At 41.3% G+C, this 24,544-nt stretch overlaps 1 protein-coding gene across 1 annotated transcript; it reads left to right on the top strand.

Moving 5' to 3' along the window:
• Positions 1-7,087: 7,087 nt before the first annotated feature.
• LOC133460592 (probable ATP-dependent RNA helicase ddx6) lies at positions 7,088-23,623 on the top strand. Its single transcript, XM_061741238.1, has 13 exons — positions 7,088-7,226; positions 9,646-10,698; positions 10,780-10,884; positions 11,881-12,010; positions 13,268-13,414; positions 13,494-13,588; positions 15,061-15,183; positions 15,309-15,437; positions 16,555-16,671; positions 16,860-16,923; positions 18,744-18,845; positions 19,119-19,322; positions 20,315-23,623. The coding sequence occupies exons 2-12, from the start codon at positions 10,456-10,458 to the stop codon at positions 19,319-19,321; spliced, it is 1,458 nt and encodes a 485-aa protein (XP_061597222.1). The 5' UTR covers positions 7,088-7,226; positions 9,646-10,455; the 3' UTR covers position 19,322; positions 20,315-23,623.
• The last annotated feature ends 921 nt before the right edge of the window (positions 23,624-24,544 follow it).

Below are 24,544 nucleotides of genomic sequence, written 5' to 3'. Positions count from 1 at the left end.
GATGGGGGGGGGGGGGGGGGCAGGTTTCTGCTGCACTTTAAACCTGCACAGCACATCCAGGGGGGGGTTCAGGGGAGCCGGCTTCCTCTCACCAGCTTTAATGTGATCCCAACGATCACAGAGGGACTTAAGAGTTTAACATTTACATCAGCGACGACAGAAACACCACAACCAGCTCCGGCACTCGTTTATCCTCACAACAGCAGATTCTGTTCTTTAAACTGAACTTCTGATGACTCAGCATCGTTAATAAGAGGTTATTTATTATAGATGTAGATGTAGATTTCAATCAAAAAATGTTTTTCAATCAAAGAAAAAAGTGTTTGAATGCAAAATTGATTAAAATGATAAAGACACAAATGCCCTACCCATAATATGGCCCAAACACAAAACCACTTTACTTCAATCAAAAAAGTTGCTTCAAACAAAAAAACTTCACTTCTATCAAAGAAAACATTTTCAGTCAAAAAAAGTGTTCAAATGCATTTTTTTGAGTCTCAAATATTTTTTTGCATTCAAACACTTTTTTTCTTTGATTGAAAGATTTTTTTTGATTGAAGCAATCTTTCTTTTGATTGAATAATTAAGAAACAAATTTACCTCCATAATTTATCTCCCATCAGCTGTCCAGGTTACGGGTTTAGAAGTAGCTTCTACCTGCGGGTTGTTTTATCATCATTATTAATATTATTATTAATATTATTATTATTATTATTTAACAAAAACAGATTTTTACCAGTCTGTCAAATGTTTACAACCTATCGATCAGGATGCCTTCAGCTTGAGTGGATGTGGACGTGAGAAGTAACTTAGTGCAAGTTAGTTCTCAGTATTTCACTGTGTTGTTACATTTCAAGCTGCAATAAATCGAAAAACCGCAAGGATGAACTTGTTTAAAGGTCTGGATTCTTTTATTTTGAAAAACAGACTGGAAACAGGCTGAATACAGCCATCCATCTCTCAATCTGTCCAAGCATCCATCTCTTCATCCCTCCACCCATTCAAGCATCTATCCATCCATCTCTCAATCTTTCCAGCCATCTATCTATCTCTTCATCCGTCCATCCATTCAAGTATCCATCCATCCATCCATCCATCCATCCATCTCTGTCCATCAAAGGATCCCTCAATTCTTTTATCCATCTATCCATTCAAGTATCATCCATCAACATCGATGCATCCAACCATTCATCCATCCAGTTGAGGAAATGAAGTCGCATCAAAATAAACTTCTATTTCAATCCTGTAACATGTCTTTCCACTTGAGTGACGTGTGGATACGATCCCTCCAAACCGGGTCATTTTAACTGGAATGTGAACAGAAAATCTTCCCCTTAGTACTTTCTTCTTCCCTTTCCCTTTATTGACGACTATGGACTCATGACATGAAATCAGAGACTGGACCAAGAGTCCTGTTTATACACTTTTTGTACACATACAAAGTCAGGGTGACCTCGGTTTGTCTGCAGGGATCCTGTCCACACTATCATCATTAGCCATTTTTCTTCAAAAACATATTGTATTGTCACATTGTTTTGATCCTCCAATGAAAGTTTAATTTCATTTCATTTCATTTATTTATTTAGAAAGGGACAACGCACATTAATTAACATGAGCACTTGAGTCCATCATGTAAATGTTCCAGATTTAGCCATACAGGCTAATTTACATCTGCAGTCACTGGCAGGTTGATGGCATATATAAAAAACATTGAAAGAGAACACACTAAAACACTAGAGCACAGAGTACAAACAATTAATAAAACCATGACATAACTCTGAATAATGACAAACAACATAAATGAAGAACAAGAGCACTCAAACACATTAGCTCACACAAAAGCACATAAGCACAAACATGTAGTAAAAACAATAACCTGACCCCTATACCAGATTATGACAGCATGTTACATTATCAAGTAACCACTGTTTTGTGTTTTTAGAGAAGGAATAAAGAGACGTGATGTTTCTTAGTTGTATGGGTATAGTTTTTCAGGTATGAGCTGCTCGATAGGAAAAGGCCGACTGCCCAAAGGCACTTTTTCTATGTGCAGTTTTACAATCCCCTCTGGTGGCAGCTCTGCTAGATGAGTTTTGATTTTGTTTAATAAACTCATTGAGTGGAGGGGGGGCCAGACCATGAAGGATTTTATATACAAGTAAAATGTCTGCAAACTTGATCATATTTCCCCAGTTTAAGAAACCATATTTAGTTAGTTAGAATATTACAATGATGATATAAATTTGACTTTTTATGCAGTGTTTTCAAAGCCTGCTTATAGTTTTTCCATTGATTGTAATGTGGTCCTACCTGTCTGCGACCAGCTGGTAAGACAGTAGTTCATGTGCGAGAGAATCATGGCATTAATGTATAATTTTGCAGCCTCAGTTGTTAGATTATTCCTAATGTGTTTAAAATTTGCCAGATTAAATTTAATTCTATTCACAACTTTTTTAACTTGTGTTTTAAATGTGAGTTGTGAATCTATTACTATGCCTAAATACTTAATCTCATGGGCTACTGATAGTCTTTTCCCTGCTACAAAAACATCCGGATCTGGATCTCTATTTGCAGACTTTGAAAAAAACATACAGTTTTATCACCTAGAGGAGTAAACAAGAATTTGTCAACCAATTAGAGATATTGATCATTGAGGCTGATAGTTCCTCTGCAGCTTCCTTCTTATTTTTAGCATGTAGATAAATGACTGTGTCGTCAGCGTACATCTGACAACTTACCGTAGGTGGACAAACTTCAGGTAAGTCTTTAATATACAGACTAAATATCAAAGAACCCTGAGGTACACCAACATTATTATCAACCATTTGTGAAGTTTTACTGTCTATGCAAACACATTGCTTTATCCAGTCGTAGACCTGAGGTTGTTTTACTTCTACAATCATCCTTCCATGAAGTGCAGCTGGCTCATCGACGGGAAACGAGAGCTGCAGGACGTTCAGGACGGGTCGTAGCTGTTGCTGGTCGTTCTCAGTCAGCTGGGACTAAAACAGAATAAGAAGGTTGTAAAAGTCCCCTTATGTCCTCCCGCCGACTCTCCTCCTGCACAACAACACTAATAAACTACAGACGTCATCAAAACGACCAGGTTTGCTGGGACTTTTACATGTTCTGGCCTTCACACTGATGTAGAGACCTTGCATGGATAAATCTGTGTGAGATTGATGTTTACTTTTACATCCTCTCATTCACAAACCCCGGACTACAACTTTCCTTCTGTCGGCCTAACTGATGATTTTACGTTGTTTTAACATCTTTTCCACAAATTAACATTGAATCATTCCTGCTAATCTGGGTTTATGTTAAGCAGAGAAGCTCTGACCTCCTGGACATTTACTGTTATTGTTAATTTTCTATATTTAACCAAGTCTGTTACCTGTTCCTTGACTTGCATTAATGGAATGCACGTTTGAAAAAAACAACCTTTTACTTAAATTAAGATTTTTTTTGTCCTCTCGAAACTAATACCAATCTGATCTGAGGTGTGTTGCTGCCCGACTTTCAGTTTCGGAGGGTTTTCCAGTGGAGGGATAATGAAGAATAACTTCTCTGAAACAGGAAGTTTCCTCAGTTTTACTGTCAAACACAGAAAGAAAAGTGTATTTTTCTACACTGCATGTAGATATTTACATCCATATACAAGTTTGTTGGTACTTCCATTAAAGACTGACAAAAATATAGACCAGCAAAGCGGCTCCAGGACAGAACCGAGGCTCCTCCAGGTTCCACAGCAGAGCCAGTGTTCTTCTCTCTGAAGACTCATTTGTGTCTGTGAACAGAGATGATGGGACCGGTCCAAAAGTTTGTTATAAACAGACTTGTGAAGACCTTGATGACGAGCTGATAATGAACATTCATTAAAATCAGGTGTGTTGATGCTGGGAAACGTCTATAACATCCAGAGCAGTCGATGTTGACGACAGGGCTGAATCAACACACCTGTCAAGTTTTGGATTTAAAAATCAGGGAAATTTTCCGCCGCTGTTCCACCAGCCCAACCGAGGTCCAATATTACATTTCAAGACAGGTTTACAAGAAATCTAAAATAACTACCTGTCAAACACTTACAAACTACAATTATGTTCTCACAATCTAATAGTCCTACCTTTGTTGGCACTGAAATGTTGTGGACATTCTTATTCCTATAATACAACCTAAATGAAAACACAAAGGGGAATTAAAGCACACTTATTTATTTCAAATATTTTCAGTTTATATACACATTGATTGCCTTTAGGTGAAACATTTACATTTTCTTTTAATATGTAATTTTAACTCATATGGCTCTCTGCCCCATCCTGCTCCTCTTTAGGAAAGTAAATTTGGTTTCCCATTTTTAGAGATATTAACACAAAGTCTTCACTTTTTTGGCAGATATTTCTTCTCTCTCGTTACATCTTTTTTTTTAAACCAAACTTTATTGAAAATATACAAACTCTCAAAGAGGATAATGGACAAAAGGTGCATAAGAATAACAAAATAAATTAAGCATTTAAATTCACATAATGGAGCATAGAAAAGGAGAGGAATTATATCCCTCTTTACATCCATTCATCTCTGATTTGTTGTTCCGAGTTTGTTCCCGTTGTTGCCACTAACCTCGCGAGAGCTTCCACCCAGGCTACAGCAGGGGGCGAGGTTATGCCGCGTTCCATTTGTCCTCGGAAGTGGGGATTTCCTAGTTCCCAGTCGGAATTTTCAACTGGAACGCCCCTCGAAGTGGGATTTCCCACTGGGAAAGTGGGAGAGTCTTCATCACCCCCGAGTTACCATTCCAAGATGGCTGCCCCGGTTGTAAACAGTAGAAGAGAGCTCTGTAAAAATTCGTAGCACTTCATTCTAGTTTTGGTCACACTAAATCAGTTGTATACAAGTATTGTTCGCCATATATATGCTGCTATAGTGTAATTTACATTTTTCATGTGGTATATGCGAACTACAAACTTGTTTACCTACTTTGTAACTGGAACGCTGATAACTCGGCTGTGACGTCATTCCCAGTTCCGAGTTCCGACTTCCGAGGTAAATGGAACGCAACATAAGTGACAATTCAGTCAGGAGAGGCTCAGGAATGCTTTTTAAAAATATATTATATTATAAAACGGGAAAATTACAGGGAAATACTTGTACGGGAGGACGGCGGGAAAGAGGGGTAAAATACGGTAGTTTCCCGGCCAAAACGGGAGACTTGACAGGTCTGAAGAACACTGCTTTCTTTTTTTTTAATATATTTTATCCCGATTTTTTCTAGACCACTGCTTTCTGACTGAGTTTCATTAGTCATTAATCAATAAATTATTAGTATCATTATTTTTCTCAGTTTCAAGTTATTGCTGTTTGGTTTTTCTGTCCCAACTTTTTTTTTTTATTATTATTATTATTGAAAATATCAACAAGGCATTCTTTATCAAAATACTTCAAGGAACAGGTGCATTTGAGAGAAAACAGAAGGAAAAGAAAATAAATAAAAGGAAAAGGAAAATAATTAAAGGGGCTAGGGCTTATCCAATAAATCATATTCAACAATTATGTTCAAAAGTTGTATTGCATTTCTTTTTGTCATGAGTTTAAGGGCTTTAGAAAAGTGAAGCAATTCGTTATGGAATACACAAAATCGAGGTTTCACTTTCATATACTTGGACTTGTGGATATGGAATTTACCCAGGATTATGATATTATTAATGAAAGTCATCATTGGTATTGTCCATTGAAAGTCCCAAAATAATATCTTTTCGTGAGAAGTCCTGCAGATCAAAAACCTTCGGGTGAAGCCAGTCATGTATATCCTGCCAAAGGGTATTAGAATATATGCATTCAAAAAATAAATCAGTGACCAGTGTTTTCACATTCATCACAAAATACACAGTTATTAGTTTCAATACCAAATCGCTGTCGCTACAAATCACTGGATGAGTATACACCATTTAAGGTTTTAAAATGGAGTTCTTTTGCTTTGGGAGTAATTGGAAATTTTAGGTATTTTGTTTGTAACATGGGGATCATATGTTTGGGGTAAAACTGTAAGATTGTGTTTTTACTTTTGAAATAAGCTGTGTTTTTCCTTTAATGCTAAGAAGCGACTTGTTGCTGCTACCTTTTTTACCAGTACTAGATTATGGAGATATTTTGTACATAAATGCTTCTGCTAAATGTCTTCATATGATCGATACTGCATATTCTGCTTCCCTGAGGTTCATTACAAACCTGTTTTTTGTGATTTGCTTGCTTTTTTTTTAAATTGTATTTTATTTGTATTTTACCTGTTGGTGTTTTATCTGTCATTTGTAACTCTGTGTAACTATGTGTTGTAATTGCTGCTGCCTATCTTGGCCTGGTCTCCCTTGGAAAAGAGGTTTTTGATCTCAATGGGATCTTCCTGGTTAAATAAAGGTTAAATAAATTTTTTTTTTAAAAAGATTGAATTTCTGTAGGATACCGAGGGGTATGAGATGAAATGTACTTCTATTTGTATTCGTATTTCTAATTGATTTGTTTGGAATTTTAACCTCATTAAAGTCACAGCCACCAACCAAAAGTTGTGGGTTAGACTGTCCTAAGTGGAGGGTAACAACAACACATTTCTCCCGTCTGTCTCTGTATTTACAGGACTGTCTCAGAAAATTTGAATATTGTGATTTTCTGTAATGCAATTACAAAACAAAAATGTCATACATTCTGGATTAATTACAAATCAACTGAAATATTGCAAGCCTTTTATTATTTTAATATTGCTGATCATGGCTTACAGTTTAAGAAAACTCAAATATCCTATCTCAAAAAATTAGAATATTCTGGGAATCTTAATCTTAAACTGTAAACCATAATCAGCAATATTAAAACAATAAAAGGCTTGCAATATTTCAGTTGATTTGTAATGAATCCAGAATGCATGACATTTTTGTTTTTTTAATTGCATTACAGAAAATTAAGAACGTTATCACAATATTCTAATTTTCTGAGACAGTCCTGTAAATAGACGACGTAACAACAGCGTCCACCGGCAGGTGGCGCCGCCACCGCAGAGCAACATATAACCGGCAGGGAAAAAAAGCGACGAAGAAGAAGAGGAGGACGGCGACGGTGTTGATTTAAAGGAAGAAGAAACACAATAGAGACGATTTATATAAACAGATTTCCAGCGAATTCTAAGAGAAAACATTCATCTACCGGACACAGATTATCGCTTGAGAACCAACGCAGACATCGAGGTAGGTTTGCGGGGATTTGGCAGCCCCCGCAGGCTGTTGAACGGTGTTTGGGGGGATTAGCACGGAGCTAACGTTAGCTGGCGTTAGCTCCGAGGCTAACACGAGCACGACCCCGTGACCCCGAGTTTAAACACTTTAAAACACTTTAAAACACTAAACTAAACGCTGATTCACATCCACCAACCCGTTTGGAGGATTAGAGATTAGTTTGAGCTTTGGGTGATAATTCCTCAGAAACACTGAATAAATATCAACATAATCCATAACTGTGGGGCTTTTAACGCTGTTAAACTTGTATTATTATTTATTTAAACGTGTCTACATGTTGATAATAGTTTTTGTTTACCTATTTAAATGGGGTCCATATCTCCCTGTGACGGCAGGTGTTTGTTGCTCAGGTGAGCTGGGCTGGATCAGCACCGATACAGCAGATTATTCTTACATGTCTGCATGCTGTACTGCCGTTTTATGCAGTATTTTTATTTGGTATGCATCAAAACAACCCATATAGGTCAGTCTTTGATAATCTGTATGTTACAAGTCCATACTAACTAAATACATTCCTAAAAAGTGCAAATAACTACCAAAAGAATGTAAATCGTTTTTTAAAGGAGCTGTATGTAAGAGCAATAATAAAACGATTCATAAAATGACCCCGATATGTCAACAGACATTTAAAAATCATGTTCATTTCAAATACTTATGTCACTGACAACAGCACTCAAGCCAGGATATTCCAGTTTAAAAAGAGGAGGTGCAGCCCTCAACTTATGTTGATGTTGTCATTTTTTGTTTTGGCCTGAAGCTCCACCCTCCACCTATCTCCCAATCACCAAGTCAGTATTGTTTTGGCATCCGGGTTGCCAGCTCGGCTCTAATTATCGCAGCCATGGCAGCCTACGTTCCTGCTGCATTCTGCAGCCTACCTGGCAACCTCTGGTCGGGGGGAGGAGGGGGAGGGTACACGCCGCTCAACAATATTTTGAAAGTGACTGCAGTACCAGTTTTGGCCATTTCTTACAGACGGATCCTTTAGTTTTACACATATTTTTCTAAATACAGAAATCCCACAGCTAGATCCCTCAAAACTGTCAATGGGAAAAAAGCAACTCAGAAGCCTTTCAAGCCACAGGAAATTTGTTTGAAATGAATTCATACTTTAGTTTTTGCGTCTTCATCCGTCGTTGAACTCAGCTCCAAAACTTAGGTGGATCCATAGTGTGTGTGTGTGTGTGTGTGGCTGAGTAATGTTTTGTGAAAATCTCTGCGTAAAAAGCACGGACAAGAGTTCTAAACTGGAATTGGACTAAACTAAACTGGACCTGGACCAGACTTCCTGAAGTGGCGTGAAAACCTCCAACGTGATGGTGTACGTGTCAATGTAGAACGAGCTGTGAACACGAACCGGATCTAGAAATAACCCGCCATGTCAATTATGAAGATCTCCGCAGTTTTACTGGATTATTATGTGATTATTATTATTTTTTTTTCCCAAACGATTTAATGGATTAAAACTCTGGGACACACTAAATGCAGGATATGTAAGTGAAATTCTTCCTGTTCAACATGCAGAAAGAGTTATTGCTCTGTTTTATTTGGTTGTAATTGTACGTACGTTTTGAAAATCGCACCGGCACTCTGGCCGGTCTTAAAGGGTTAAGCAACTGATCCGAACTTAATCCCCAAAACGAGGCATTAATGGCACTTTTCCACCAGCACCTACTCAGCTCTACTCATCTCAACTCGGCCTGGTTTCTTTTCCTTAACAATCAGCACCTGGAGCAGAAGTAGGAGGTTGGAGCGAAGCTGCTGTGACGTATTTGATTGTGTATCTAAACGAAGAAGACAACACTAAAGATGTAGAACCTGGAGGAGATGATAAATGTGCTGCTGGATCTGGGGCTTGTGTTCCATATCAAGTTAAAAAATGAGAGTGAGAGAAGCTTCAAGCAGCAACGCTTTTTAATTTTTTTTAGTTTGTCTCGGTGCTGCTGAAAAGTCCGTTGGTAGCTGGGAGCAGCTATGAAGTGACAGAGCTCCTGGTAGATCTGGTCGTTCCTTATCGAGTTGGATCACCAAACAGACTTTTGCTGCCGTTGCTGGTGGAATAAAATGAACAAGAAGCCGCCGTCAACATTTCAACTTTTTTCTCGAAATTGTACTTCAACATTAATCTCGACATTTTGACTTTTTTCTCGAAGTGCACAATTAAAAAAAATCTTCCCTTCTCAAATATTCTTTCTCCTGCATGGCCCTAATACATGTCTTTTTATTTTATTCCATATTTATTCAAATACACCTCATAGTTGAAGAGAGCTGCTCATTTTGAATCAGCTAAGCAGAAATCTCACAGTCCCCACTAGGAAAGAGTCGTCTGCCTGTTGTTGAGATGAAAACCTTTTCCCTGGGTTTGTTTCAGGTGGTACGGACGAAGTTGTGGGCCCGGATGTTCTTGAAGGCAGTGGGTTGGTCATCAGCCACGTTTCCACACTTCGCAGCCCGAGAAGGTCAAACACCTGGAGGACGACGACGACGCACACTGAAGACTCGACAAGGGTGGAAAGCTCCCGAGCTTTGGACTAGTTAACCCTTCGTAGAATCTTTACCTTTCCACACATGGAACGACGCGCCTCCGCGCAGTGGAAATAAGCAGAACTACAGACTACATGACTTTGGGGACGGACTTGTACAAAGTTGGACATCCTTTTTTTTTTCATGAACAGGGATACTGAGCAGCTTTTATGGACTCAAAGTGGAGCGCAAAAGTAAATACTGTGTTGAACTGAAATTATATTGAAGAAGCTATTCCCCAAGTGCAGATTGCCTTAGTTGTTCTGTTTCAGGACTTGAGCCGCTTTGATACTTGTTCACATATAATTTTCTATATTGTGGACGAGTATATTCATGCATATGAATGCAAATTTCTCTTCATTTTGAAGAGTTGTTGTGTAAAAACTAATTTTTTGTCGCTTTTGTACGTCAGTCACTCTGTTGTTGAAGGGGACCGAACTGCACGTACGTGTTTATATGTAAATACTACGATCCGCTTCTGTTGTGAAAGCTTTGGACTTCAAAAAAACAACACAAAAAAAAACTAGACGATATCGTTTAATGCTTTATTGAACTTTTTTTTTTATTTTTTGAAGAAAAACATTTTTAAAAATCTAAACCTAAGAGGCAAAAATCTTAGACTCTGAAGGACAAAAGGAGCGAACAGAAGTCAGGAATAATGGCGACCGCCAGAACGGAAAGCGCCGGCCCCGTCGTCATGGCGCTGGGTAAACAGAACGGGCAGCTCCGAGGACAGAGTAAACCCGCCTCGGTCCTGGGGGCGCCCACCTCTCAAGGGAAGGGTCTGGGCGCCCCCCAGAAAGTGGGCGGCGCCCCTCAGGACGGGGGAGGAATCAAGTTCGGAGACGACTGGAAAAAGAGCCTACAGCTCCCCCCCAAAGACACTAGGGTCCGAACCTCGGTGAGTCTCGCCTGAACGCCTCGTCGTTTATCTGCCGAGTGTCGGCCTGCAGTCGCACTAACCGCTCTGCCTCCTCTGCAGGATGTCACGGCCACCAAGGGGAACGAGTTTGAAGATTACTGTCTGAAAAGGGAACTCCTGATGGGCATCTTTGAGATGGGCTGGGAGAAACCTTCACCGATCCAGGTGGGGACGCCACTTTTCATTTCTGAATGTTTATGAACTTCTCCTTCAATGCGTCTGTGCTCCTGTTTAAAGGTTTGTACTGCAATTTTACTGCCGTCTGGGTCGAGTCCAGACAGAGTCTCTATGTTGATCATCATTACAACGTTGACAAATCCGGGATGTGTTGTTTTAAAACATATTTTAATCTCATTATGCTGGCTATTACTGCTTTTGAGATATTCAACTATGCTAATTTTGACGCTAACTGAACTTTGGTCGCATGTTGCTCGGCAACACGATATCGTAGAGACATCGAACCAACGTTAAAAGACTCGAAACGCTGTGGACTACAACATATCGAGGTCTCTTTAGGCTGTTGTTTACCGTTTTTGAGAAATGTAAAGCCAAATGGCCCCATTCTGTCCTATGGGGCTTGTTACCATGGCAACAAAAACCTATGCATTTGTATGGGAGAGGGTGTGACTGAATCGTCCGTTACTGCGTTTTTTCAGTCAAGTGGCAAAGCTAGATGCCAAAAAGCAAAAAAAAAAAAAAATGGCGAAAATTCGGACGCTTATTGCTCGGCAGAACATTATCGTAAAGATGCCATTCAAATTTTCAAAGACTCAGTTCGCTTCGGAATAAATGGTAATTAAACCCCAATGTTCCAATTATTACAGTTTTTGCGATATTTAACTTTTATATTTTAAAAAGATTTCAATTTTATTTTGGACGATTGTTCCCAGGCAACAGGCTATCGCAGAGACATCTTTACAATGTTGACAAACGTGGGACGCGTTGTACAACAACATAATTTAGTCTCATGATGCTGGCCATTACGATATTCAACTTTGCTAATTCTGATGCTAATGGAACTTTGGACGCTTGTTGCTCAGCAACGCGGTATCGTAGAGACATCGATCCAACACGACTGCAGCTTCAGAGTTTAGTTTCTCCAGAGAAAGTAGTGCCGTCGGTCACAGGTGGAGGCAGAAGGTGACACTGTCTCTCCTGCAGGAGGAGAGCATCCCCATCGCGCTGTCTGGGCGGGACATCCTGGCTCGGGCCAAGAACGGGACGGGGAAAAGTGGCGCCTATCTCATCCCGCTGCTGGAGAGGATAGACCTGAAGAAGGACCACATACAGGGTGAGACTCCGGGTCCTGCCGTGTCCAGCTGGGTCCAGCCGTGTCTGATGCAGGGTTTATTTCGTTGACGAAGACTGACGAAAAATATTCGTCAACGAACCTTTTTCACGGAAGAAAACTAAATAAAAAGTCTAGGTCTAGGACGAAGACAAAGATCGTTAATCAGTAGTAAATTTTCTGTATTTAGATACTATGTGCAATGGCTTTTCAACAGTGTTTATTTGAGAATTGCACTTTATTTTTCTTAATCTTTTTGATTTTGCACAGAGTAACAGACAGTAGAAGACAGTGAGTTCAGAATTACGTGGTTATGTATTTCAAGAATATTGGACAAAGAATGTAATATGAATTACATATCATTCAGGGAGGATGCAGATCTTTTTCAGGGAGCATGTATATTTTTCAGGGGGAGCAGACCTTATGCTTATTTTATCTTTTGTGGAAAAGCCATGGTCATGTGTTTGACATTCAGAATAAAATAAAATACATGTTTCATATTATAACTTTAATTCAAATCTTAATACCATTAAATAACAGATTGCTGGATTTTTTCCAATGACCGGAAATTCTGGAGAAACATTTACTCGACTAAAATCTGCTAATATTTGGTCTACTAAGACTAAAACTCTTACGATATTTAGTCGACTTTAACTACTAGACTAACGCTAAAACTCTTATATTTAGTCGACTAAAACTAGACTAAGATTAAAACTCTTATATTTAGTCAGCTAAAACTAGACTAAGACTAAAACTCTTATATTTAGTCGGCTAAAACTAGACTAAGACTAAAACTCTTATATTTAGTCGGCTAAAACTAGACTAAGACTAAAACTCTTGTATTTAGTCGACTAAGACTAAAACTCTTGTATTTAGTCGACTAAGACTAAAACTCTTGTATTTAGTCGACTAAGACTAAAACTCTTGTATTTAGTCGACTAAGACTAAAACTCTTGTATTTAGTCGACTAAGACTAAAACTCTTATATTTAGTCTACTAAAACTAGACTAAGACTAAAACTCTTATATTTAGTCGACGAAGACTAAAACTCTTATATTTAGTCTAGTTTTAGTTGACTAAATATCATAAGAGTTTTAGTCTTATATTTAGTTGACTAAAACTAGACTAAGTCTAAAAGATTTCAGATGACTAAAACTAAATGGTGTGTTATTCAAAAGACTAAGACTAAATCATAATTTGCACTTTTCTGATGGGCCGGTTTACCACGTTAGTGACCTTCTCGTCGTTGTTGTGTTGCAGCCATGGTCATGGTGCCCACGCGGGAGCTGGCGCTGCAGGTGAGCCAGATCTGCATTCAGATCAGCAAACACCTGGGAGGGGTGAAGGTCATGGCCACCACTGGCGGCACCAACCTGCGGGATGACATCATGCGCCTGGATGAGATCGGTAAATGGCCCCCCCCCACGCACTCCGGCGTGTCTCTGCGAAGCATTTACGCTCGGCTAATCGGTACTTCTGGTTTCAGTGCACGTGGTCATCGCCACCCCCGGCAGGATCCTGGACCTGATCAAGAAGGGCGTCGCCAAGGTGGACCGAGTCATGATGATGGTGATGGACGAGGTAAATGTGGCCGACGGTAGGCCTGTGTGGGGAAAAAACATTGATTTTCCGATTCTAAACCGATTCTCATATTAATTCCTAAAAATCGATTTGTATGTCTAAAAATCGATTTTTTTTTTTTAAATTTATTTATTTATTTATTTATTTTCTCCCATCATTACATTACAACTTTTGGTATTTTTTTTGTTTAAGCCCAAAAAAGGAATGTTTTGTTGGACACCCGAATAACTGGTGCCATGTTTTTGCCTTTAAATATGTTTAAAGGTATGAAAACATTAAAGTTTTCAGTTATAATTGCATAAATAGTCTATATTACATTACTTTATATACTGTCTTGGGGTTACATTTGCATGAAATGCTAAAAACCAAATTCTCAAAAATTAAAAACCGAAATAGACTGAAAATTGAAAAAATTTAAATGGAATGTGATAAAAAATAAAACCGATTGCATACGTCGTCTGTTTGATGAATCTCTAATTCTGCCCCACGATGTTTCTGAAAGCAGTTCTATCAGCATTCTGGGAGGTGATTGGTCCTTACAGCATCATTAGCTACCAATACTTGCTGTTGAATCTCAATATAATACTAGTATTAATATGTTTCATAACTGCTAGGGTTGTCCCGATCAGGCTTTTTTAGCTCCCGATACAGTTCCGATACTTTTTCCCGATCAGATACATTTTGGCAATGAATAAAGAAAAAAAAAAAGAGGACTAAAACTCAAATTATCCCAAGTTTCTTTTATTGTCCATTGGAGAACAACATGGACATATATTTCAACAAAGCTTATCAGCACTGGTGCCACAAAATGTAAGAACATGAAATTGTAAACTAAAACAAAAAGTGCAGAATAGTGTAATAACAAAAATAAATAAATTGAACTTCAAAAGAGGTAGTTGAATGACATCCAGTCAAACTCACAAACACAGGAAAATTAAAATACTTTTTGGTTTAACCTTAGTGCAACATTCTGAATGGCATGAAATGAATAGCAGCAGCTTAATGCAGCATGAACATATAAAATTTCACAATTCAAACATGTAAACTTTAACCATGTTAGTTTCTCTTACTTCGTCACTTGGACCGGAAGTGACGCCGGCCGCCCGGCCGGAAGTGGCGTTAAATTCAACGATATATAATACGATTTAATATATATTAAAAACATTAATAACTAGGTATGTCCCGATACTTTTTTGGCCGATACCGATGTTTTGAAAATGCCTTGATCGGGCCCGATCGATCGGGACAACACCAATAACTACAGTTATATAATTCAAGCAAAAGCTCAAAAAAAGGTTATAATAACACGAACCCAAATCAATATCGGAATCGAATCAAATCTTGATAATCGATTCTGAATCGGAATCGAATCGATTGTTGACATTTGAATCGATCCCCAGCCCTGGCCAACGGCATTTTCTGGTTCTGAAAACCGAACGCTGGCTCACATTAACCCCCCGTCCCGTTTCCAGGCGGATAAACTGCTCTCTCAGGACTTCGTGGTGCTCATCGAGGACATCATCAGCTTCCTGGCCAAGAACCGGCAGATCCTGCTCTACTCTGCAACCTTCCCCATCAGCGTTCAGAAGTTCATGGTGAGGAATCGGCCGGTGTTGGCTCCGGGCCAGACTTCTCCCCCGCTGCTCCCAGATCTGCTGTTTATTTGGACTGAAGCTCTGTTTACTGAAACTCCCCGGGTCTGCTTGTGTCCTCGCTGTAGGCCAAGCACCTTCAGAAACCCTACGAGATCAACCTGATGGAGGAGCTGACTCTGAAGGGCATTACTCAGTACTACGCCTACGTCACCGAGCGGCAGAAAGTCCACTGCCTCAACACACTGTTCTCCAGGGTAACGAACGTCTAGCATCACTCTCCGCGTCTAGTGGCTTCATTCTTTTCAGTTTTCTGTCCAGACATCTGAAATGTGGTAATAGCTACCTCCCCACATTAAAATGGCCCCCACAGTAGACATTTTTAAATCTCGTCTTAAAACGTATTTTTATTCTTTGGCTTTTAATCCAGCATGAGAGTTGTGTGGTCTCTGTCTTGTCTTTTATGTTTATGAATCACTGGTTGTTGTCTGTCTGGTGTGTTTTTATTTCGTGTTTTTATGTGCTCTTATCTATTTTACTCTGTTTTTAGTTTTTACTATTTTATTATGTTTTATTTTACTCATTGTGCAGCACTTTGGTAACCTTGTCGTTTTTAAAATGTGCTATACAAATAAAGTGGATTGAATTGGATAATACCTCCTCTAGCCACATGGGGGCAGCATAGCACTAAATTCATGTTCTTGGATATGTTGTTTTCATCAGCCCTTTTTTAATTCTAGTTTTTGGGCCAGTCCCAATACACCCCCTCGCCCTACTTTTTAGCCCTACCCCTAAATTCTGCGCGTTCCTGTGAGGGGAGTGGTGTCCCAATTACTCTTTGCATATAGGGGTAGTGGGCATAACGAGCGGTAGGGGGTATCAATCTAACCCTTAAGAGCAAGGGATTTCAGATGCTGACTCGCCGACGAAGGGCCAGAGAAAATGTTTCTCAGAATGCTTTACGTCATCATTTGCATACTGAATCAAACAAAAAAACATGGCGGACATTTCTCATTTTTTTGTGAATAAAATCAATATTTTGAGTTAGTTTCTGCATAAAAATGCGTCTTGATTAAATTTTTAGCGAAAAATATATATTTTACTTTCATAATATTCACTCAGTGAATGTACATAATCACTCGCTTGCTCGTTTTTGCAAAGTTTTTTCAGATCTCGCCCGAATAAAGGCTGATTTATGGTTCCGCATTACACTAACGCAGAGCATGCGGCGTAGGGTATGGCGCGCGTAGCCGCGTACTCTACGCCGTAGGTTACGCTGTACCCTACCCTAGTGATAGTATTCTTAATAATAAAAACACAAAGCACCACTTTGATGCAGTGATTCATCCTATTCTCTCTCCGTCTGTCTTACAGCTTCAGATCAACCAATCAATCATTTTCTGTAACTCCACCCAGAGGGTGGAGCTCTTGGCCAAAAAGATCACCCAGCTGGGCTACTCCTGTTTCTACATCCATGCCAAGATGATGCAGGTGAGGGAAGAGGATGATCTGGTTTTATTTCCTCTCTGAAACAAGAAAACGTCTTTATTCATCATGATCCGCAACATTACCGTGTAGTCCGTCTCACAAGTCGGCTTCGGCACTCGTATGGAGCCAAAATGCTAAATTTTTAGTCACTTTTGAGTTTGTTGTTTTAAACGTCTTGTGTTTGTTTGCAGGAATACAGAAACCGCGTTTTTCACGACTTCAGAAATGGTCTCTGCAGAAACCTCGTCTGCACCGGTGAGTTTCCACAAACTGACTTCTCACAAGTCAGATCGGATTCTTATTTCCTGTTCCTGCTGGTGTCGTTGCTTTAATAGAGGGTCTGCATTGACGTCACTTCCCCACTCGAAACGCCCCCTTACTCGCACTGAGTGGCAAAAACAGCTGCAACTAGTGGAGAAGACGGGATAACAGCTGATTATGGGCTTAAATTAAAGGCAGTTGGACTTGACAGTGACCCGTACAGTTACCTGAAGAACCAGTGGTCCATGGACATGAATATTTGGCCACGAATCCAGTTTCCTGATATTTATATGTACTTAATTTCTACGCCGGGGAAATACACGAAGCAAAGCTTGAAGGCATACAAAAGTCTTGATGCTTGGTCCTACTTCAAGGCAGGATTTGTTGGCAAAATTAAAGTGATGAGGACACCGAACTTAATGATTTGACTGTTTAACGTTAGCTACCCAAAAATTCCCATTTTAGATGTTTTCCAGTTGCTCAAACTGAAAGTTTACGCTGCCACTCGGTCTTTCTGCCACTTAGTCTTTTTCTGACACTCAGTGGGGGAAACCCGCTGTGAAGTCGCATCTGTGACACCATGCATTCCCTCTATTCCACATTTATACTCTTTAAACCTGGAGGGGAACACGGGGAATAGCATTTACACATGCAGCACCTTAAACAGGCTCAGCTTTAACCGTGTGAAGAGCCAGCCTGGCTGGCCCACCGTGAACGGGAGATTTATTTATTTAATAGACCCGTTTTCCATCCAGAACACCAGAACCGGCATCCAGACACCAGTCATCAGTTAAAGTCTCATCTTCACAGATTTTAGTAGCGGAGGGACGACTCACTCCGACACGAAACTTCACTCTCAAACTAGATTCATGTCATCGCAAATTGTGAAATCAAACATTTTTGCATTTTTTTTTTTTCTTTGTTCTGACTGGATAAAACCCGAGGGGAGTGGATTTAACAGCCGGTGGTTGGTCTGGACTTGTTATGTATGCCATGAATCAAGTTACAAATGAATCCAATTAAGAGAAACGTAGTCAATGTTTGTGTTTTGACTCACAAGTTTGACACCGCTCTACAAAATGATGCGGCTGCGGGTCCTTAAAGTCTTAAAAAGTCTTAAATTCCATTTTCAAAATAAGGGTTTTAAATGTCTTAATTTGTCTAAAATCTCAATCCAAGGGTCTTAATTTTACAGGGAATTTATCCGGTCATCATTAAAAAGTTTAATTCATCGTTTTGAGGAGAATCTCCTGCGGAGGTTCTAAATCTGTGTTGCCAGGTTGGGCAAGTTTCAGCCCGTTTGAGCTGAAAGATATATATCTGTGCTGCTTTTCCTGGTTTTTACTAAATATTTAGGAGAAATTATTAACAAAAAAGTTTCCATTATGGCAGAGAAAAGTAGAAACTTACACGATAAACTCACTGATATTTGCTTTAATCTGCTCAATTTAATTGTAGTCTTTGTTTGGAGGCTGAATTTTTTTTGGGGCTATTTAGTGGTGTTGTGAAGCTTTTAATAATTGACTATTTTAACATAGAGACTGTATGATTCTGGCTATTTTTTTCATTATTTCGGTTGATTTTACATCGCGTTTGGGCTGGAACCTGTCAGCCAGATCTGGCAACCTCGACCTCAGTGCTGGATTTCTTAGTGACTTTATGGACCACTTTGAACACACGTCCTCAAATCGTGCTTTATTAATCCTCAAAGGGAAAGGATGATGTCACAGTGTAAATTAAAGTAAACATGAAGTGAGTGGAGGATCCTGGGAAATCCTGCAGCCCCGACGTGACGTCTCCTCGTCTCCCAACAGATCTCTTCACCAGAGGAATCGACATCCAGGCTGTGAATGTGGTCATCAACTTCGACTTCCCCAAGAACGCCGAGACGTACCTGCATCGCATCGGGAGATCAGGTTTGCCAGGCGCCGCCCTGCTTCCGTTGTCGTGCATCTCGCTGTTAGAGCGGCTGCGGCTCCTTAAAAAGTCTTAAATTACATTTAGCTAAAATAAGGCCTATGTATGGAAGGTTCTTAGCTGGTATGGAACTTGTGACTTGTCTTTTTGGTCTTAAATTTAGTTTGAAATTGGTATTAAAAAGTCTTAAATTTAACTCTGTTCAACATGGTTGGGTGATTTTGAGATGTTGAGCAGGTAGTTTAGTCTGATGACGGTGTCCCGGTCCTTAGGGAGGTTCGGTCACCTGGGCCTGGCCATAAACCTGATCACGTCGGAGGACCGTTTCAACCTGAAGGCCATCGAGGACCAGCTGGTGACCGACATCAAGCCCATCCCCAGCAGCATCGACAAGAGCCTCTACGTGGCCGAGTTCCACTCGGGCTCCGACGGCGACATCGAGGAGAAGCCGGGTCGCCCGCAGGACAGCGCCTAAGGCAGGTGACGAGGCCGGGAGGCAGCCGGGTCGCCGTCGCCACGGTGACGGGTCTGAGCGGCGCTCGTAGGGTGCCACCTTTCAGAAATAGAAATAAGGGACGCCCCGATTTCAGCAGCGCAGGACATCCCCAAAACTTCTAAACTGCATAGAAATGTATTTATTTTATATGAAAAAACAAAATCTTTGATTTAAAGTTTAAAGTACTTTAATAGCACTGAACGTCCATGACTGTACAGACAGCCAACCATGCTAGCAACTGAAATATCCTCCTATGCTACTGTACGTCCACATCAGCCTGTATCAGATGTATAATACAGGTGACGGTCGGAAAATTAGAATATGGTGTAAAAGTTAATTTATTTCAATAATTCAACTTACAAGGTGAAACTAATATATTACATAGTCTCATTACATGCAAAGCAAGATATATTAAGGCTTAAATTTCTTATAATTTTGATGATTGAATTGTTTACACATTTCATAAATTATTCAAATTTTTTGAGATTTTTCATAAACTGTGAGCCATAATCACCGAAATTATAACAAATAAAGTCAGTACAAAATATAGTACAAAATCACTTTGTACTATATTCACCTTTAGTTGAATTTACTGAAACGAATGAAGTTTTGCAATATATTCAAATTCTCCAACCTTCACCTGTATATTATGACATCAATAAATAACAGAGCGTACCAACATATTTTTTTTTTTTTTTGCGGACCAACATATGTTGCTGGCTTTAATATATCCTGTCCTTTTATTTTGTTCATTATTGTTAATTTGTTGATCATGTGTGACAGACGTGCATGGGACAATTGTGAAATACGGAATAAACTGCGTTCCGTGTTGGTTCAATACGGAACGCAACTTTTAATTCCCAATTACGTAGGTATTTCAAGGGACGGGTGGCAAGCTAAAAAAGTTTTAGTCTAGTTTTAACTCCACCCTGGCCGCTCAAGTCCTGACTGACGCTTTCTCTCGCCCCACAGACGTCAGCGCTCGCACACAGGCTCCAGGCGACTCTTCATCTTCACCCTCATCCCGTTCTCGGAGCCACATGGATTCCTTCTTAGTTTCCCCTCATCGTTCTGTAAACAGAAAACCCCAAACCGCTGCGTTGCTCCGACTCCAGCTGAGCCGCGGTCCTCGTCGCTAGCAGCAGCAGCCGCTCCAGTCCGACCCCCGACCCCCCCAGCATCCAGCCCCGGTTCTGTCCCACCCCACACTGCTGTTGTCACTTAAGTGCCTTACTTCCTCCACCCGCCGCCCGCCGGTACGAGCACAAACTCCCACCTCCACCCCGGTTTCCACCAACCCGCGTTATGCAAGCGAGGACGACGCCACGCCGCTTCTGAAACCCCCCCGAGTCTCGGTGAACGTTGCAATAAAAACGGCAGCTTTATTTGAACCCCGCGCGACTGTTTCTGCTCCCCGAGTGACCCGGTCGGCCCAAACACCAACCCGAGTGACCCGGTCGGCCCAAACACCAAACCCCAGCACAGATCGAACCTGCGACCACAAAGGAAAGTTTCTGTTTTGCTTTTTTTTTTTTATTTTATTTTATTTTTAAATAATCAAGATCCATGTTTTGGCTGGTGGGAACCGTTACACCCGGCGGCGGCTGCTGCTGGCGCACAGAGACCTGGTTCCCTGGTTCCCGGGTCTGTACGGGACGGCTAGCGGGTTCAGAGGCGGGCGGGACGGGTGAGAACAGTCCGGCAGTCGACCGATTAATTACCAATATTTTCAAAGTCGGTGCGAAGCAGCGGTTTGGGTTTTCTGTCGGTTTCTTCTCTGGGCACAAATCCACACGAGCATCTACAGATGTCTTCTTTGTTTTTGTTTTTTAAATTGCTTTATGTTGGAAAAGTTTCTTGGAAGCCCGGTTCTGGTCCTGGGTTGGGTCCGGATTCACACGTAAACCCAGTCTATCGACGTCGAGGACGGATTTGTCGGATTAAACGATCAAGTTAACAGAAAAGCGAAGCGTAAAAAACACTTTAGTGAGAAAACGGTGTGTAAAACTCGGTCCCGGTCCGATCCTGAACGGGGTTCTTCTGCTGTTAGCGCCACAGTCTGCTCAAACCCGGTTTAAACAAAACAAAAAACACATACAAAATAAAAGCACAGGCCAGTATTATAACCGTAGCAGTACCACCTCTGTCCACACGGCGGCGCAAAGATCCTCCGTGATGCTGCGAGCCGCTAAAAAACCTTTTCTTTGACACAGTTGTTTTACGGTGATACAAGTGGACCGTCAGGTGATTACAAATACTAAATATGAGTTTTGGTGTCGGCCGCGATACTTAAAACTCTGTCAGACTTCCAAATACAAAATAAAAGCACGCTGACTGAGGCTCAACATTATCTAAAACATTTTTGTTAACCACGAAGATTTTCTTGTTTTTGGTGGCACAACGGAGACGAATATAAGTACTAAATGTGAGCGTGTGTCGGGTTGATGAGTACTAATGTTCAGTCTCGGGTCTGCGTGCTTTTATTTTGTATTCCGGGGTCGACGGTGAGGCCTGTAAAAGTATTGGAGCAAAAAAAGGGACATTTTCACACCTGACGCTGATTATCAAAGTCTACTTTTATAACAGGGTGAACCCTTTTTTCTTTTTTTTTTTTGATTAGTAAACAAAAATGATTCTCTTAAAGCCGGTGAGTAGCAGTACCACCTCTGACCACACGGCGGTACGAAAATCTCCCGTGATGCTGCGAGCTGCTAACGACGAAAACCTTTTTTTTGACAGTTGTTTTACGGTGCTACAACGTGGACCGTCAGGTGATTACAAATACTAAATATGAGCGTCGTTTTGGTGTCGGCCGTGATACTTAAAACTCTGTCAGACTTCCAGATACAAAATAAACACGCGGACTGAGGCTCAACATTATCTAAAAAAAAAATGTTTTAATCACAAAGATTTTCTTGTTTTTGGTGGCACAACGGAGACGAATATAAGTACTAAATGTGACCGTGTGTCGGGTTGATGAGTTCTAATGTTCAGTCTCTTGTCTGCGTGCTTTTATTTTGTTTTCCGGAGTCTGACGGTGGGGCCGGTAAAAGTATCGGGGGGAAAAAAAGGGACATTTTCACACCTGACACTGATAATTAAAATCCACTTTTATAACACAGTGAAACCTTTTTTATCTTTTTTTTTTTATTAGTAAACTAAATAATTCTCCTAAAGCTGGTGAGTAGCAGTACCACCTCTGACCACACGAGGCGCGTCACCAACGTTCCTGCAGAGCTAAACCGGCACGACCAGCTGTTTCACTCGTAAATGCTAGTTTGACAACAGACGAGCGGAACCGGCGTTTCTCTTCGGGACGAACTCGTCTCGGGCCGGGTTAAACCGGCTGGGTTGTTAAAAAACGCAGAAGTAAAAAAAACGACTAGCTTCAACTCGATGAGGTCTGAACTTCACCACTGCTGCAGTTCCGATTCAAAATTTTAGATACTAAGATTCAAAACAAGATTCTTTTTGCAGAAGTGGCTCAAGTGATTGATGAAGAGGAAGAGGATGATGATGATGCTCCACTGACAAACTGGAGAAATACAAACCTGCCACTGAGAAGTCGATTTCCTCTCTTGAGAGACGAACCAGTAGACGAGGTACCGATGGAGCACGACGACCTTAAGATAAACTAAATAACTGCAAATGCGCATTCACTGTTAAAGCTACTGTATGCAGTAATTCCTCGTCCCTCCACAAGGGGGCAGCAGCCTCGGGTTTACGACGTAACGGAGCAGTATTACAAGTTGAACCGGACCGTCACTGTTCGTTTTAGTGTTGGTGGTTCTGGTGCCGGTGCAGCAGCTTTTCATGCCCCCGTGTGGTCAGAAGTGGCTTTAATTTCGCATGTTTGAGCGACACAACGGCAGAATCTGCAGCCAGAACCCTCCGGCGAGTTTTACACACCCCGTTTTCATGAAAGCGGCAACTTGACGCGGCTTTACGGGTGTCCGGTCCCGGTCCAAACCCCCGGGTCTCCAGCGTACCCGACCATGTGGGGGGGGGACTCTGTTTTAACAGCAGAATTGTAGCATCTTTGAGCAGGCAGCTGTGAATCTTCTGTCCTCCCCTTTCAGAGCACCACTGATTATAAACAGAGTATATTTGCTTTTTAGGGTTGTTTTTTCTTCGGGGGGGGGCCGGGTTTAGCACTGGGTAACTCCTGGGGGGGTCGGGTGAGTCTCATGTTTTCGTCGTAGACTCTTCTCCTCTCCGGCACCTGAGGGGTCTGAAGTTTTAAGTTGTTTTATTTTTGCACCAAAAACTCCCAGAAAGCACCGGGGCGGGTGGGGGGACGGGTGGGGGGGGGTGAGGGTGAGGGTGAGGGTTGGGGTGGGGGTTGTGTGTGTTTAGGTGCCGGGGGGGTCTGGAAAGCACTGTGATCCTCTGGAGCCCGCCGGGCCACCTCCAGCGGGACGGCGGTCCGACGAGCTTCAGAGGAATCGTACAGGAGTGGATCGTTTACAGCCGTCGTTTACAGCTGGGGGGGAAAAACGAGAAAAGATGCTTCATGGAGGAGGAGAGGAAGAGAGGAGAAGGAAAGGAGGAGGAGGAGGAGGAGGAGGTTTCTGTTTTCCTTTTCCTTTTGTTCTTGGATAGACTTTCAGGATTTACATTGAAGCAAAACCAAAAAAGTGGTGAGATCGTGTGTGAGAGAGAGAGACTGCGTGCGTGTGTGTGTGAGAGAGAGAGAGACTGCGTGCGTGTGTGTGTGTGTGAGAGAGAGAGAGACTGCGTGTGTGTGTGTGTGTGTGTGTGTGTGTGTGTGTGTGTGTGTGTGTGTGTGTGTGTGTGTGTGTGTGTGTGTGTGTGTGTGTGTGTGTGTGTGTGTGTGTGTGTGTGTGTGTGCGTGCGAGAGAGAGACTTCGTGTGAGACGGAGAGAGAGAGAGACTGTGTGTGTGTGTGAGAGAGAGAGAGAGAAAGAGAGAGACTGCGTGCGTGCGTGCGTGTGTGTGTGTGTGAGAGAGAGACTGCGTGCGTGTGTGTGAGAGACTACGTGCGTGCGTGTGTGTGAGAGAGAGACTGCGTGTGTGTGAGAGAGAGAGAGAAAAAGAGAGACTGCGTGCGCGTGTGTGTGAGAGAGAGAGAGACTACGTGCGTGTGTGTGAGAGACTACGTGCGTGTGTGTGAGAGACTACGTGCGTGTGTGTGAGAGACTACGTGCGTGCGTGTGTGTGAGAGAGAGACTGTGTGTGTGT

Source organism: Cololabis saira, chromosome 15, assembly GCF_033807715.1.
Source record: "Cololabis saira isolate AMF1-May2022 chromosome 15, fColSai1.1, whole genome shotgun sequence".
NCBI lineage: Eukaryota > Metazoa > Chordata > Actinopteri > Beloniformes > Belonidae > Cololabis > Cololabis saira.
Note: the sequence above shows the minus strand (reverse complement) of the source record. Positions and strands in the feature narration are given on the sequence as shown.

Excerpts from the sequence above, each read along its gene's own strand:
- LOC133460592 (XM_061741238.1), top strand. The coding sequence starts at position 10,456 with ATGGCGACCGCCAGAACGGAAAGCGCCGGCCCCGTCGTCATGGCGCTG. Across the intron at positions 15,184-15,308 it reads TCAGCGTTCAGAAGTTCATG|GCCAAGCACCTTCAGAAACC; the intron begins GTGAGGAATCGG and ends TCCTCGCTGTAG. Across the intron at positions 16,672-16,859 it reads TCCATGCCAAGATGATGCAG|GAATACAGAAACCGCGTTTT; the intron begins GTGAGGGAAGAG and ends GTTTGTTTGCAG.